Genomic DNA, 16,654 nt, shown 5'->3' with positions numbered 1-16,654 from the left:
TAGGATTGCCCAACCTTCCTTCCGAGGAGTGGCTGGTGGGTTTGAACCGCCAGCCTTCTGGTTAGCAGTCAAGTGCTTTAGCCACTATGCTAATACCAACTAGATACCCTAAATCCTTGAGATTTATTTTTAAACCAATCATATCAAAATAATATACTAGTCAATATTACTAGATCTTCTAAGAAGTTATGCATATCTGGAACCTCCTTTGACATGTAGTGCAGTTTTTCTCCCTTTCTTCGAGTCAAATGCTATACAGATTTGAATCCTCAACAATGCAGTTAAGGTGACATTTGTTTTGCTGAGAATATTTCCAATTCTACAAATAGATTTGTACTAATGAATGCAAGTCAAGCAAGATTTTTTGTAGTCCATGGGTTAGTTATTCTACTAAATAGCCAGTCAGCACTAAGTATAAGAGCTTTTAGGGTTTAGCATAAGTGATTTTTGACAAGTGATAATTACTGAAAAACAGTAACTTGCTCTCAAAAGTTTTGAAATCCAGTTATGTAGGCAGCTGATAGGAACCTTGGTGGTAGTGGTTTGTACCCACCCAGTGACTCCTTGAGAGAGAAGTTCTGACAATCTGCTTTCCTAAAGGCTACAAAACCCTACAGGGCCGTTCTACTGTGTCTCATGGTGTCACCAAATTTGCTCAAGGGCACCTCACAACAATAACCACTACCACAACATGCAACTGGTAGGTAGTCTATGTATCATGAAAAGTTTGCAAACCCTTTTAAGTTATTTTTACTATGGAAGTAGTTTACTTTCAAACTCCATTTGTTGTTGTTGTTGTTATTTGCCATCGAGTTGGCCCCGACTCATAGCGACCCCTCCTTGGGTTTCCGAGGCAGTATCACTATGGAAGTAGGAATGCCAAACCTTCCTTCCTAGGAGTGGCTGGTGGGTTTGAACCACCAGCCTTCTGGTTAGCAGTCAAGTGCCTTAGGCACTATGCTACCAGAGCTCCTCAAACTCCATTTAGAGTGCAACAATTTTGCTCTATCTTCACATTTTTAGAACTTAATCCTATTTCCTAAAGGGGTAGGTTAGATTGATTGAATATATCTGAGTGAAACATAATTGTCATTCTATCAGAGATACATGCCTTTTGAATGGGCAATATTTATTATGTTCATTGGCATAGTTTTCCATAAGGACTTTGATTTGCAATGCTTTTCCTTAGTCCTTGGCTCTTGATTAATACTATGCTAAACTCAGCAACTATTTTCTGCTAAAGGTCACTTTTCAAAAACTGGGCCCCAAAGTTGGTTGTTTTGATCAAAATGTAAACATTTCTAAGGATTGAAAATTTTTGACAACTCATATTAGTTAAGAGCCTTTAAAACAGGATTCAGAGCATGCCTCTTTTATACCACAATTGGTTATATTCCAATTTGGTAGAAAAAAAGTATTTTTAATAATTTCTTTTTTTGAGAATATTTTGAAAGAACTTCATTCAAAATGAATAAATCTAAAGAAACATCAATACAATCCTGCTGGCTAAATTGTCAAAAAGCAATCTGTAGTCAGACTTTCTGCTGATGGGGATTTAAAATATTTTCTTATATATTTTTGAACAACAGAGGGAAAAAAGCTATTCTTGACAGCTGCTGGAGGGAGTTGATCAAGATGATACATTGGTTAAATAACCTCTTAGTTGATAAAAAAATCAGTTCTAGTAAATTTTAAGGCCTTTAAAACTCAAAATAGTCCCTCAAGAAATTTAATGCAGTCTGAATATTGGTCCAATGTCAAAGTCTCAGCATTACTGACCTAAGACCAGTTATCTTGCCTTGTTTTCCAAGAGGTCTGAGGAGATAGTTTTTTTCCATCTGTGAGTGAATTTCAATATTTTAAATAGCCTTATGAAATTTACATTTGCCTGTAATAAGTTCTCACAGACTAACCAAGATATCAACTTTGTTTGGTTTTGGCCAAGAAAATATCAACTCATTTTGCTAATACTGATCACATTCTCTGGTCTTTGATGATAAATACATCTAGTTGTAATATAGAAAAGGAAATAAATTATTTATTAGTTAAAACACTGCAAATTGAAACCACTTCTCTAGAACATTTTACATGGGGGTATTAAAATCATATTATTTCTATGCTTCTTTCATTCATTTAGCTCCATTCATTCATCAGTACACCCTTCAATGTATCCTGGAGATCTTTACTGAGCACCGATCATGTGTTCCATCCTGAGAATGCTAAGATAAATATTGCATTTCCTTGACCATGATAAGTCAAATTAGAAGGCATGTAAGGTAGGGAATGCAAGAAAATCAGCTGAAAGAAAGTATATATAATGCAATATGCTTAAGTTATGCACAATGTGCGATGGTGCTCCAAGGAGGTAACAGATTACCTTGTATAAAGGGCAAGAATAACATTATAAAGGCATTTGATTTAGATTTTTTAAAATAATATTTTATTGCATTTTTTTAATGAAAGTTTACATAGCATATTAAATTTTCATTTGAAAATTTGTACACAAGTTGCTCAGTGACATTAGTTATGTTTTTCACATAATTTACATTCTCATTAATTGCATTCTGGGAGTTCTATTTCTGATACTTTACTTTCCCTACATCCCTTGTCTTTTTATCTTTGCTTTAGAGTAATTATTGACCTTTTTGTCTCATATGGATGGTTTTTAAATGGAGCCCCATGCTCCTGGGTAATATCCTTTATTTTGTGTGCTAATATGTCATTTTGCTAAATGGTAACCTCAGGCAATAGTTTCAGTGCAAGGTTAAAAGAGTATCTCAGGAAGTCCTTCAGTCTCAACTAGCTCAGTAATGTTGGTTTTTTTTTTTTTTTGGTGTGTGTGTGTGTGTTTTAAGAATTTGAATTTTTTTCCATTCATTTTTCTCCCATGTGTCTGTGTCCATCTATTTTGGTCCTGACTAGAATGATTGGTAGTAGTAGCCGGACACCATCTAGTGCTGGTCTCAGGGTAGATGAAGCTTTGGCTTGTGTAGGCTATTAGCCCTGTAGACTAGTTTCTTCTCTGAGACTTTGGCTTCCTTATTTCTCTTTTGCTCTTAATGAGTAGAGACCAATAGCTATATCTTAGATGACTGCTCACAAGTTTTTAAGACCCCCACATGCCATTCACCTCACTAAGATGCAGAATGTGAATTTTGTAGTGTAATTCATTAAGTTGTCCCATGAGACGATGAACCTAAGCCTTCAAACCCAGAAAACCACTCTCTCAAGGTGTTTGTTTATGTTTGAGATGTATCTGTAATATATTATTTTTGAATATATGTGCATACACACACATCTGTATATACATATACATATAGATACTTCCTTCTGTGCACACTTATATACTCACTTGTACCTACCATACACATACATACCGATATACCTACATATGTGACCATACTCTCATTTTTTAGTTATTGGTAGAGTTGTTGTCAAATTATATATGTCATATTCTTTAGCACAAATATGATTTGGAACTTCTGATGAACAGGAATTCTCTAAGAGTACTTTCAATAGGAAAATAAATATGTGAATAAAAATTCACAAAAGAAGAAATGTTAATAGCCAGTAAATATATGAAAGGTGCTCAACCTTATAAATTATCAGGGAAATGAAATAAAAAACCAAAAGTAAGAGATATTATTTCATGTACATCAGAATAATAACTTTTTTTTTAAGTCTGAAAATATTCAGTGTTGGAAAAGATATGGAACAATAGGAATTCTCATTTGTTGTCATTAGTTTAAAATTATATAACTTATTTAAAGAGTAATTTGACAATATATAATAAAGATGACCATACCCTATAACCCTACTTTAGTCTTAAACTCTCAGTATGTGTTTAAAGAGACATGTATATGAATGATAAGTTGTTGCATAGTTTGTAATAATGAAAATTGGGGATATCCTAAATATCTGGAAACAGATGAAAGCATACATTTTATTGTAGAATGTGCATAATTATACACAGATCACACTAGAAATCATGTGCACAGCTGAAATGATGGAACAAATAGCAACATGGATAATCTCAAACCCAATGTTAAACAAATGAAAAAGTTCCAGAAGCATACATTATACTTTTGAAATTAAAGAACTGTGAAACAACCATATGTGTGTGTGTGTGTATATATATAATTATGTGTGTATATGTGGATGGTTTTTAAATGGAGCTCCATTCTCATGGTAATATCCTTTATTTTGTGTGCTAATATGTCATTTTTCTAAGTGGTAGCCTTAGGCAATAGCTTCAATATTGATGTATATATATATGTATATTTATATCTTGAAAAGGCAGCCCTGGTGCAGTAGTTAAGTGCTTGAGTGCTATCTGAAAGATCAGTCATTCAAACACACTACCTGCTCCACAGGAGACAGATGCTGCAGGCTGCTTCTGCAAATATTACAGCTTTGGAGACCCTATGGAGGCAGTTCTACTCTGTCCTATGGGGTTACAGTGAGTCAGAATTGGCTCAACAGCACTGAATTTAGTTTTTTTTTTTTTTGGTATATCTCGAAGAAAATCAAAGCCATGCATATGAATGATAAAACATAAATCTGATAACAGTAGTTGTCCATGTAGAGGGAGTAGAAGCCAATGGAGGAAAATACACTGGCTTCTAGTGCTTAAGGCACTTAACTGCTAACCAGATGGCTGGTGGTTCAAACCCACCAGCCACTCCTCGGAAGGAAGAGGGGCAATCTACTTCCATAGCGATACTGCCTCGGAAACCCAAGGAAGGGTTGCTATGAGTCGGGTCTGACTCGACGGCAATAACAACAACAACAACATTATTCTGAAAATTTTTCCTTATTCTTAGTGGAGAGTATAGGTGTATTTGTTGTAGTATTCTCTACAATTATATATCTGAAATATACCACAATAATTTTTTTTAAAAAATATTTAGTTTTTTTAAGTGGTTAAATACCATTTGAGGTCAAATCTGATGTATAAATTAGCCAAGACTTTTTTTGGGGGAAAAAAAGATAAAAAAAAAAAAAAGAGGCATGACTCAGTAAAGATTTATTTTTCCATATTTCTTTTAAACAGACTCCAAAGCATTTTTTTAAGAATAGCTTTTGTAATATTGTGAGAAGTAGCTACATCATTGCTATTTCTGTGTATAATTTCCCAAGGTGACTACTTTGAAGAGGACAGTGCACATCTAGATGTATAAGAAGCCCAGGCTCTAGACTATGTATTTGAAAAGCTCAGCCAAGCTTTCTTGATTGTTACACCTTATGCTATAGATACTCATTTCACAGGAGAAACTGGACAAATGTGGGAAACACCTCCAACTTAGAGAATAGTTCATCAAACGATTCAAAGATATGTTTTTTCTTAGAAGTGTTGAGGTATACAGAATATGGTTGAGTCTAAGTCTCTTTTTGATAGTTTTCCCCTTAGATAGGAGATTTGCTTTGAAGAGACAATCATATTTGACTAGTAGCCTCACATGAGAACTATTTATTTATCACTAGGCACTAGATGAACCAGTCAAGACTGAAAGTATCTCCAAGGACAACATGTTAGATTCACCTTTGGAGGTAATGACTTCAGATCACCCCTGCTTTTGGTGTGCAATCCCGAACTCATTGCTAACCCAGTACCTGGTTTCAATTTTTCCAGTTGTGTTTCCCTGCACAGCTCAGGCAGCAAACTGAAGAGCTCTGTGCTACCATTGATAAGGTCTTACAGGATTCCTTGTCTATGGTAATATCTTAGACTAGAATGTGCAATTCAAAAATTTGCTTTGCTTCTCTTCCATTTATCTCTACTTTAGTAGATATGTCACAGGCTTGTCCTTTTTCTTTTTTCTTTTTTTCAGTATTCTTCTGAGTCTCCTTCAAGTTCCTCACAGACGTTGTTGGGTTCTGACACAATGAAAGTATGTGCATATTTAATATAATTTACTGAATATATCTAGACCAGTGATTTTTATACTACAGGTCAAGGCCCATAGTAAACCTAGATATTTATTTAGTGTCTAGCTACCAAAATTTTGTAAGTAGAATGGTAAGAATATAAAATGTAGTACATGAGTATACTTATGTACTGAAAGAATGTAGTAAGAGTAAGTACTGTTGTATAATGTTTGTTTCAGTTTGTTTTCAATAGTGATCAAATTGTTATTATTGAATAAGTGTTTTTTCTTATTATGTAGCCATTTTCATTTGCTGGGCTAAAATAATACGTGCTCTTCAAATTATTTTTTCAAATACTTAATACAGATCTACTCATCCAAATTTCAAAAAGCTTGTGGTTTTTCCCTTACTGATAATTATTAGTTTTTCTCAGCCTTACTGTCCCACTTGGAATTAGTAGAAGTACTTTTTTGAAATACACTTTTTTCATGCAACTTGTTTTTATTACACAAACATGCAATGTGTGTAGTTTTGGAGTTTAAATCTGAATTTTATGATTATGCTTTTTTGTTGATCTCTTTTTTATTCAAATTCTTGTCTTTTACATATTCAAACTTTCTTCCTAAATATATTTTTTTCTTGCTAAAAATCATATTCAATAAATCTTTCTTTATAAATTCTGTGTCTTTTTGTCCCTTAGAATATCTTTTTTTTGCCCTTTCACTTAAAATATAGTTTGGCTGGACATAAAATGATAGATCCTTTTCATTCCACACTTTTTTTTTTTCTAGGCTATTTTTCTTCAACAAAATATTTGTGAAGTATTTTGTCAGTATAATATTTATTCCTCTGTTACTGAGTTAGCGTTTACAGAGTAGCTCTGTAAGCCTTTAGAATTTTATCTTTATTTTGATGTTCTTTATTTTTCCTGTAATGTGTCTTTTTCTCTTACATATTTAGATTTGTACTCTCTGCGACCTTTCATTTGAAGTCTCTAAATACTTTTCTCCCTTACATTCTGGATAATTTTTAGTCATTATTTCTTCCTCTTCTTTTTTTCTTTTTCCCTGGGACTTCAATAATACTAATTTTGTCATTTTTACTTCTGTCTTACATACATCTTATCCTTTGTATTTTTCTTCAACTTCTCAGTTATTAATTCCTTTAGGAGAATTCCTTGATCTGATATTACAATTCAACAATTTATTCATTATCCATTCTGTTCTTCAATTTCTATGCTAAATTCTTCATTATAGCTTATATAGTTTATTATTATTATTATTTTAAGTTAGATTTTTGGTGATATACTTTACCTATTGCAAAATTCACCCTTTGTAGTGTACAGTTCTATGAGTTTTGTTAAAAGAATACAGTTGTATAAGCCACCACTGCATTCAAGCTCTAAGCCATTTCCATCAACTGAAAAAATTCATTTTTGCTCCTTTGTAGTACATCCTTTCCTCCAACCCAAGTGATGGTCTCCATTGATCTGTTTTGTGTCCCTACAGTTTTGCCTTTTCAAAAATGTCATAAAAACAGAATCAAGCAGTAGGTAGTCCTTTGACATTGGCTTTTTATGCTTAATAGAAAGCATATGAGATTTATACTGTTGGATGTATCCATAATTAATTTCTTTTTATTGCTGAATAGTATTCCATTGTATGAATGTAGTATAATGTATTGTATTTACTTATTTACCAGTTGATGGAAAATTGGATTATTTCCAGTTTGGTGTGTGAAAGTGGGCCAAGAAGAGAAAAATTTGGGGATTACCGGACAATGTTAATGTCCACTCAGAGTTGATAATCATAAATTCAATATGCAATGGCGAGCTGGGTGAGAGAATTTTCCAGCCAAGTGTGATATTTCTTAGGTTCAAGTATGGAGTAAGTGGATGAAAGGTCCCTTTATGGTTGATTTTTTTTTTTGCTGGTGAGTTTGTCACATTTTAGAGAGAGGCATAAGAATTGAAGGCATTCAAATGAATGAGAATGTCAGAGTTGAGAAGTAATAAAGCCAGAATGAGGCTGGTGAAAATCAATGGTTTGGAAGTTCCAAATGAGCTGAAGAAATGCTGCATGGTACAGCAGAAGAGCTGGCTAAATTATAGATGACTGCAGCTTCTATCTTGGACACCTGATTTCTCTCTTTTCTTTGGATCTCTCACTTTTGTGAGCATCCTTATGGTGAGGCTTATGTGGCCTCAGAGAAGGAATGGAAGCTTCAGTCCAACTAATAATGAAACCTTATCAACAATGGTATGACTGAGTTTGCAGTGGATTTGTCATCCCCATTTGAGCCCTGAGATGACTGCAGTCCCAGGTCCCAAGATAACACCTGGAGTGCAAACTCAAGAGAGACTTTGAACCAGAACCGTCTATGCTAAGCCACTTCTGGATTCCTCATCCTCATTAACTGTGAAGTACCATATTTTTCTGCATATAACACATCCATGAAAATAATGCACACACATATCAAGAGGAACTAATACATGAGGAGTTTGCTTAGTTTACAAAATAAACAAATGTATAGCATATATGTTATTTGCATAAAAATGGTTACAAATGTCTGGTGTTTTAAGCTATTGAAAAATAGAGGAAGAAATGTTGCATTTGGGTACTTAAGAAATGACGCTTGTGGATAGGAAGTAGAGTTCTATGAGTAGGATGCTTGAAACAAATTTTAAAACTTTTACATTTTATTGATGAAGGCAAAGTCTAGGAATGGTCATGGAAGTGGACCATTGAAGTGGCGTGGACAAGAATATCTTTGCAGTTGAGCAGCTCAAGGAAGGGAGAAGATAGAGACTTCTGTGTGAATTTTAAAATTACCAAATTTATGAAAGGAATCAGATAGAGGAATAATTGTGATCTATGGGTTAACATATCAGTAAATAAGGGAAAATCATCAAGAAACTGATAGATAACAGTAATGAAAGAAAATTAAAATGATATAGTTCAATGAAATGACTTTCAAAGGAATAAGGGATTTTATAGAAAAAAGGGAGTAATGGCTAGTAAGTCTCAATAGTAATAAAAGAAGAATATTTAGCCAAGAATCCTTTAGTATTTTCTTGTTGCTTAACCAATAAAATAATTTTTATTTTTATACAGATGCCTACAACTCTTCCAAGAGCAGCTGGTCGAGAAACCAAATATGTAAGTACCGTTACCAATATACATATGCTTTTTTAATGGGCATGTGTATGTTTTAGAGGGAACTCAATTATATATTTAACTTGAATTTATTGATTTTTGCAGAAGTGAAAAGGGATAGGATGTTATGATTGGCCCAGACATGAAAAATCAGATAATGACTGGGATAACACATTAAACCAAAAACAAAACAAGACAAAACAAAACAAAAAAGCAAACTCACTGCTATCAAATTGATTCTTCCTCATAGCAACCCCCATTGAGTTTCTGAGGCTGTAAATATTTATGGAAGTAGATTGCTTCCTCTTCCTTCTGTGGAACAGCTGGTAGGTTTGAACTGCTGACCTTCTGGTTAGCAGCCAAATACCTTATCCACTACACTACCAAGGCACTTGTCTGCTAACCAGAAGGCTGGCGGTTCAAACCCACCAGCCACTCCTCAGAAGGAAGATGGGGCAATCTACTTCTGTAGTGATACTGCTTCGGAAACCCAAGGAGGGGTCACTATGAGTGGGTCCGACTTGACGGCACATAACAACAACAACAACAACAACAACAAGAACTCTTTGGATAACATGTTAGGTAAGATTATTAAATAAAGTCCTCAAGTGAGATTTAGTTTGATTAATTTGACAAAAAGATACAAAACTCCATCTTATACTTTCTGTATTTCTAATTGTTAATGTTTAGATGTCATTTTCATTTTTGTTATGATCTGTTGTACTGATTATATTAATAGTCAAATCATATATTTGAGACTAAGATTTATCCATTTCAAATGAGATTGCCAGTTTAGTTGACTTTGTAACTTTGATGCTTTTTTGCATTTAAATTATTAGTAAGTGGGCCAGTTTCCACTCATGAGCAACAAATAGTTATGGGAAGCTAGATCTACTAGGAATTGTCCTAGACACACACACACACACACACATCCCAAACTACTCTTCACTCACCTCATAATATCATTTTCCACCATGTAGTTAACTTCCGCTTCTGACAAAACATATTCTAGTAGAAATACATTGTCTTCTAAGCAAATATTCAGTTTTCAGTGTGAAACAAACCCACATAATTTACCTTTTAAATTAATCATATTTCTAATATGTCACTTTGGTCATTGCTATCAAAAGTAAATAGTTCTCTTCAAATTTCGTTGAGGCTGGCTCCTCATTGTTAGCTATGCTCTGTCAGGAGTTCCCTAGTGCCTATGACCAGGAGTTACCTAGGTCAAGACAGAAGGGAACATACCCCTTCTCTCTTGACCTCTTCTCTGTTCTGGTGTCCCTCCTTCTCTACCCAGTGACCTGTAACATGCGCACTCTCACTCTGTCAGAACTGTAACTGGAGGCTTGTGGCTGTCCCATCACATTCTTGTGCAGTAATGCTCACCAGCAATCCACTGAGCACATTCCCATGCTGGTGGCCCTGTGACCAGAGGTTCACAAACAGCCCCACCTATAGCCATGCAGCCATGCCCACCAGCTTTCTGTAATGTGCACTTGTGCACTGTTGGACTTGCAACTGGAGGCTCATGTTGGCTCACTCTGAACAACCCTGTGCTGCACTGTCCACCCAGTGACTGGTGTTACAAGTTCCTTCGCCACCCATCAGGCAACCATCAGTGTACTTACATGACACCCAACCTAGAGACCAGTGAGAATGCTTTTTGTACCCCTACCCAAGTGATCAGCTGGACAGACACATCACCTTATCAGCATCACCAGTCATATCCTGATAGGAACGAGCCACAATTCTGTCAAATGATGAGCAGGAGATCCTAGTTCTCTAATCTAATGTCCATCCACGTAAAATAGCACACATTCAAACCCAAACAGTTCCTGTAGGCCATCTGCACTTGCACTGAAACTCTTTGATATGTCAGCACCTATTGAGATGCCAGTTCATGCATAAACAGTGGGCACATTCCATCCATTTGGGTAGCACTCCCTCACAGTGGATACTGAGAAGTCCTGTTCTGACCTCTAGGGAATGCACTGTCTGCTAGCACCAAACTTAATGCTTAAGAGACAGTAGACAATAACAAATAATATGAAAAAATAAGATAAAATGGCTCAACGAAGTGAACAGAATAAAGGGGCAGAAAAATTTTCTGAGAAAGAAATGGTAATAGAACTACCTGATGAGGAATTCAAAAGATATATGTAAGATCCTCAAAGAGATCAAGGAAAATATAGTCAAAAACCTAGAAGAATTCAAGAAAAAATATAAGAACAAACTGACAAAATAAAGACAATTAGAAACTATACAGAACCAACAACTAGAAATGCCAATGATTAACAATAAAATATCAGAAGTAACTCACTAGGAATAGAAGTAGAATCGAATCAGTGGAAAAAAGAATCAGCAAAACAGAGGACAAATACTTTGCTACTAGTTTATTTGAGGAAAAATCAGAAAAAAAGGATGAAGGAAAGTAAAGCCAAAGGGTATGTGGCACACTATCAAGAGGAATTATTTACTTATTTCTGGAAGTCCAGAATAGGAGCAAAAAAGAAGCAAAGAGAAAATTGTGAAATATTTATTGGCAGAAACTTCCCTAATATCATGAAAGATGAGAAAATTTCCATCCAAGAAGCTCAACAAGCCCCATATAGGATTGTTGTTGTTGTTGTTATTTGCCGTCGAGTCGGCCCTGACTCATAGTGACCACTCCTTGGGTTTCTGAGGCAGTATGACTTTGGAAGTAGGATTGCCCGACCTTCCTTCCAAGGGGTGGCTGGTGGGTTTGAATTGCCAGCCTTCTGGTTAGCAGTCAAGTGCCCTAAAAAAAAAGAAAAAGAAAAAGAAATCACCAAGACATATCATAATTAAACCAAAGACTTAGAATGAATTCTGAGAGCAGATCCTGAAAAACCACATATCATCTACAAAGGAGCACCAAGAAGACTAAGTTCTGATTTTATTTTTAGCAGAAACCACAGGCAAGAAGGCAATGGGATGGCATTTATAAAACACTGAAAGAAAAGAATTACCAACCAAAAATCATATATCCAGAAAAATTGTCTTTCAAATGTAATGGCAAAACTAGGACATTCCCAGATGAACAGAAACTGAGGGAATATTTAAAAACCAGAACAAGTTTACAAGAAATATTTGAAGGGATTCCTTTGGATAGAAACCAACAACATCAGGCAACGTATGACTGCATCACCCAGATATCAATACAGATAAAGAATTCTCAAAAGCAAAATAAAGCTATGAAACTAAAAATAAAGAACCAGACATATAAGTCTGTAAACAATGACAACTTCAAAACCAAAAACCAAAAACCAAATTCACTGCTGTTGAGTCAATTTGACTTATAGAGATCCTTCCTTGGGTTTCTGAGGAAGTATCTCTACAGAAGTAGATTGCCCAATCTTCCTTCTGAGGAGTGGCTGGTGGGTTTGAACATCCATCCTTCTGGTTAGCAGTCAAATGCCTTAAGCATTAAAAACAGGAAATAAAAGGTATACTTATAGAACTTCTATATGGAGAGGAAGTCAAGACAAAATCAAGATACTACATATTGTTATAAACTTAGGAAGATAAATTTTAGAGTAAATTCAAAGAAAATTAATAAATCTCATCAAGAAAAAGAAGAAAATAATAATAATAATAATAAAAAAAAACCACTCAGCAAGCACAAAATCAACAGCAGCAAAGAAAATGAAGAGAAAATCCATAAACAAAAAGAACTCAGCTGAGAAAATGAAGTGGAACAAATAAGCTGTTGATATCATGCACACACACAAAGCATAATAAAATGGCAGTAACAAATTCAAAGCTATTGATAATCACACTGAATGTAAATGGTTTAAATGTACTAATCAAGAGACTGAGGGTGGCAGAATGGATTAAAAAAAAATCCCATGAGTCAACAATATATTGCCTAGAAGAAACATACCTTAGATCCAAAAACATACCTAGGTTAAAAATCAAAAGATGGAAAAAAACATATAAAGCAAACAATAAGTAAAATAGAGTGGGAATGGCAATAATATTTGATAAAGTACATTTTAAGTCAAAATCCTTTATAAAAGACAAGGAAGAGCTTTAAATAATGATTAAAAGGTCAAGCTACCGAGAGAATCTATCCATAAAAATTTTTATGCCACCAATGACAGAGCTCCAAAATACAGAACACAAGCTCTAACAGAATTGAAAAAAGAAATGAACAATTCTACAGTAATAGTAGGAGACTTTAACCACTACTTTCAATGATGGACAGAATAACTAGAAAAAAACTCAACAAAGATATGGAAGATCTAAATAGAACAATCAAGCAGCTTGACCTGAGACATGTAGAGAACACACCACCCAATAGCAAGACTGTACACCTTCTTCTCCAGTGTACATGCATCATTCTCTAGAATAGATCATGTTTTAGGCCACAAAGTAAACCTCAATAAATTCAAAAGCATCAAAATAATACAAAACATTTGGGCCAATCATAATGCTGTTAAACTAGAAATCGATAACAAAGAATAAGGAATAAAGTAAATATATGGAACCTGAATAACACCTTACTTCACTATTACTGGGTAATGCAAGAAAATAAAACTGAAATAAAAAAAAAAATTCCTTGAATCAAATGAGAATGAAAACACAACATACTCAAACCTTTGGGACATGGTGAAAGCATTGCTCAGAGGAGAATTTGTAGCAATAAATGTACACATAAAAAAAAAAAAAAACCGAAAATCAATAGCTTAATCCCACAACTCAAACAAATAGAAAAGGGGCACTTAAAGAAGCCCACAGTCACCATAAGAAAGGAAATTATAAAGATCAGAGCAGAAATAAATGGTCCTGAAAACAGAAAAACAATAGAAAGAATTAAGAAGGCTAGAAGTTAGTTCTTTGAGATGATCAATAAAATTGACAAACCACTGGCCAAATTGAAAAAGGAAAAAAATTAGAAGATGCAAATAACCAAAATAAGAAATGAGATGAGTGAGTGACATTAAACAGAATAAAAAGATCATAACAGAATATGATGAAAAACTGTACTCTTACAAATCAGAAAACCTAGAAGAAATGACCAATTTTCTAGCAACAAACTACCTACCTAAATTAGTAGAAATAGAAGTAGAAAATGTCAACAGACCTATAACAAAAGAAGGAGTTGTGGTGGTGTGTTGCCTAAGGCACTTGACTGCTAACCAGAAGGCTTCTGGTTCAAACCCACCTGCCACTCCTCGGAAGGAAGGTGGGCAATCTACTTCCTTTGTGATAATGCCTCAGAAACCCAAGGAGGGGTTACTATGAGTTGGATCCAACTCAACAGCAGTGAATGAGATAGCCAAAGAAGAAATTGAAGATGTCATAAGGTAACTCCTAACCAAAAAGAAAAAAAAAAAACCAGCCTACATGGCTACATGGCTTCACTAAAAAATTCTACCTAACATTCAGAGAAAAAATGACACCAATTCTACTCAAACTATTCTAGAATATAGAAAACGAAGTAAGGAATACTTCCTAATTAATTCCAGGAAGCCAGCATAGCTCTTATATCAAAGCCAAGCAAAAACACCACTATAAAAGTAAATTACAGCCCAATATCCCCCATAAATATGTTGTTGTTAAGTGACTCATAGCAACTGATAGCCCTATGCACAGCAGAATGAAAGACTGCCTTGCCCTTAGCCAGCTCCATGATTCCTGCCATACTTGAGCCTATCACCGCTGCCACCATGTCAATCCATCTCGTTGAGGGCCTTCCCTCTTTCGTCAACCTTCCACCTTACCAAGCATGACATCCTTCTCCAGGGAATGGTCCCTTCTGACAGCATGACCAAAGTATGTGAGATGAATTCTGGCCATTCTTGCCTCTAAGGAGAATTCTGGCTGCACTTCCAACAAGGCAGACTTGTTAGCACTCCATGGTACTTTCAGCATTCTTCAACAACACTACAGCTCAAAAGCATCAACTCTCCTTATTCATTGTCCAGCTCTCACATGCATATGAGGCGATTGAAAATACCATGGTTCTTGTCAGGCACACCTTAGTCCTCAAAGAGACATCTTTGTTCTTCAGCACTTGAAAAAGGTCCTTTGCAGCCAATTTGCCCAGTGCTATACATCGTCTGATGTCCTGACTGCTGCTTCCATTGGTGTTGATTGTAGAACCAAGGAATGTGAAGTCTTTGACAATTTCAATCTTTTCCCCATTTATCATAATGCTGCTTATCGGTCCAGTTGTGATGATTTTTGTTTTCTTTACATTGAGATGTAATCCATACGGCAGATGTATTCTTCAGTCTCCATCAGTAAGTACTTCAAGTCATCCTTACTTTCAGCAAGCAAAGTTATGTTGTCAGTGTATCACAGGTTGTTAATTATTCTTCCTCCAATCCTGATGTCACATTCTTCTTCATGTGGTCCAGGTTCTCAGGTTATTTGCACAGCATACAGATTGAATAAGTATGGTGAAAGGATACAACCCTGATGCACTCCGTTCTTGATTTTAAACCATGCAGTGTTCCCTTTTTCTGTTAGAACAACAGCCTCCTGGTCTATGTACAGGTTCCTCATGAGTACAATCAAGTGCTCTGGAATTTCCATTCTTCTCAATGTTATCCACAATTTGTTATGAACCACACAATCAAATGCTTTTGCATAGGCAGTAAAACACAAGTAAACATTTTTCTGGTATTCTTTGCTTTGAGCCAAGATTCACCTGACATCAGCAATGATATCCCTCATTTCACATCCTCTTCTGAAACCAGCTTGTATTTCTGGAAGTTCTCTGTCAATATACTGCTGCAAAAATTTTTGAATTATCTTCAGTAAGATTTTACTTGGATGTGATATTAATGATATTGTTCAATAATTTCCACATTGTGTGGGATCACCTTTCTTTGTAATGGGTACAAATATGGATCTCTTCCAGTCAGTTGGCCGTGTACCTGTCTTCCAAATCTCCTGGCATAACCAAGTGAGTGTCTCCAGTGGGACATCCGTTTGTTGAAGCATCTCAATGGTATTCCATTAATTCCTGGGGCCTTGTTCTTCGCTAATTCTTTCAGTGCAGCTTCGACTTCATTCTTTAATACCGTTGGCTCTCTCTCTCTCTTTTTTTTTTTTTTTTTTTTTACTTTATTGAATACTTGGGTTCTGCTGAAAAGTATTGTTTTTTCCATGCTAATATTTGCAGTACACTAGTTTCCCATAGGTAGCTAGGGGTGATTGTCTGATAGTGTTAGCATAACCTCTATCATCTAATGTAGGCTTCTGTGATTATAATGATTTTGATTTGAAAAGTCAGTTGTATTTAGCTGGAAGGTGCCCACCGTGATTTTTTTCATATCCAGCTCTTTGTCTGTTTCCCTGGAAGCCATGTTGTATGGTTTGTAGAGCTAGAATACCTTCTGCCTCTTGCATCCAGGATTTTAACTGTGCCTTCGCACTGTCAGTGGCAGGACTGGAGAGTTAATATGCAGTGTTGCCTCGAGGAATAAAAACCCAAATTATTATTTTTATTTTTTATTGTGTTTTGGGTGAAGATTTACAGAGCAAATTCACTTTCCATACAGCAGCTCACATATACTTTGTCTCATGTCATTGACCACAGTTTACCACAATGCAACAGCTCCCCTCCCACTTCTTCCCCATAGTTACCTCTTCCC

At 35.4% G+C, this 16,654-nt stretch overlaps 1 protein-coding gene across 1 annotated transcript in view; it reads left to right on the top strand.

Moving 5' to 3' along the window:
• The window catches only part of LOC103201037 (muscular LMNA interacting protein), a 176,203-nt gene that overhangs the window by 84,650 nt on the left and 74,899 nt on the right, over positions 1-16,654 (top strand). Inside the window, exons 6-9 of the mRNA XM_007945627.2 lie at positions 5,485-5,550; positions 5,633-5,716; positions 5,832-5,891; positions 8,982-9,026. Coding sequence (XP_007943818.2) covers positions 5,485-5,550; positions 5,633-5,716; positions 5,832-5,891; positions 8,982-9,026 — 255 coding nt within the window. The remainder of the gene's footprint in view (positions 1-5,484; positions 5,551-5,632; positions 5,717-5,831; positions 5,892-8,981; positions 9,027-16,654) is intronic.

This window comes from Orycteropus afer, unplaced genomic scaffold (assembly GCF_000298275.1).
Source record: "Orycteropus afer afer isolate SDZICR_OR568_19922 unplaced genomic scaffold, OryAfe1.0 scaffold00140, whole genome shotgun sequence".
NCBI lineage: Eukaryota > Metazoa > Chordata > Mammalia > Tubulidentata > Orycteropodidae > Orycteropus > Orycteropus afer.
Note: the sequence above shows the minus strand (reverse complement) of the source record. Positions and strands in the feature narration are given on the sequence as shown.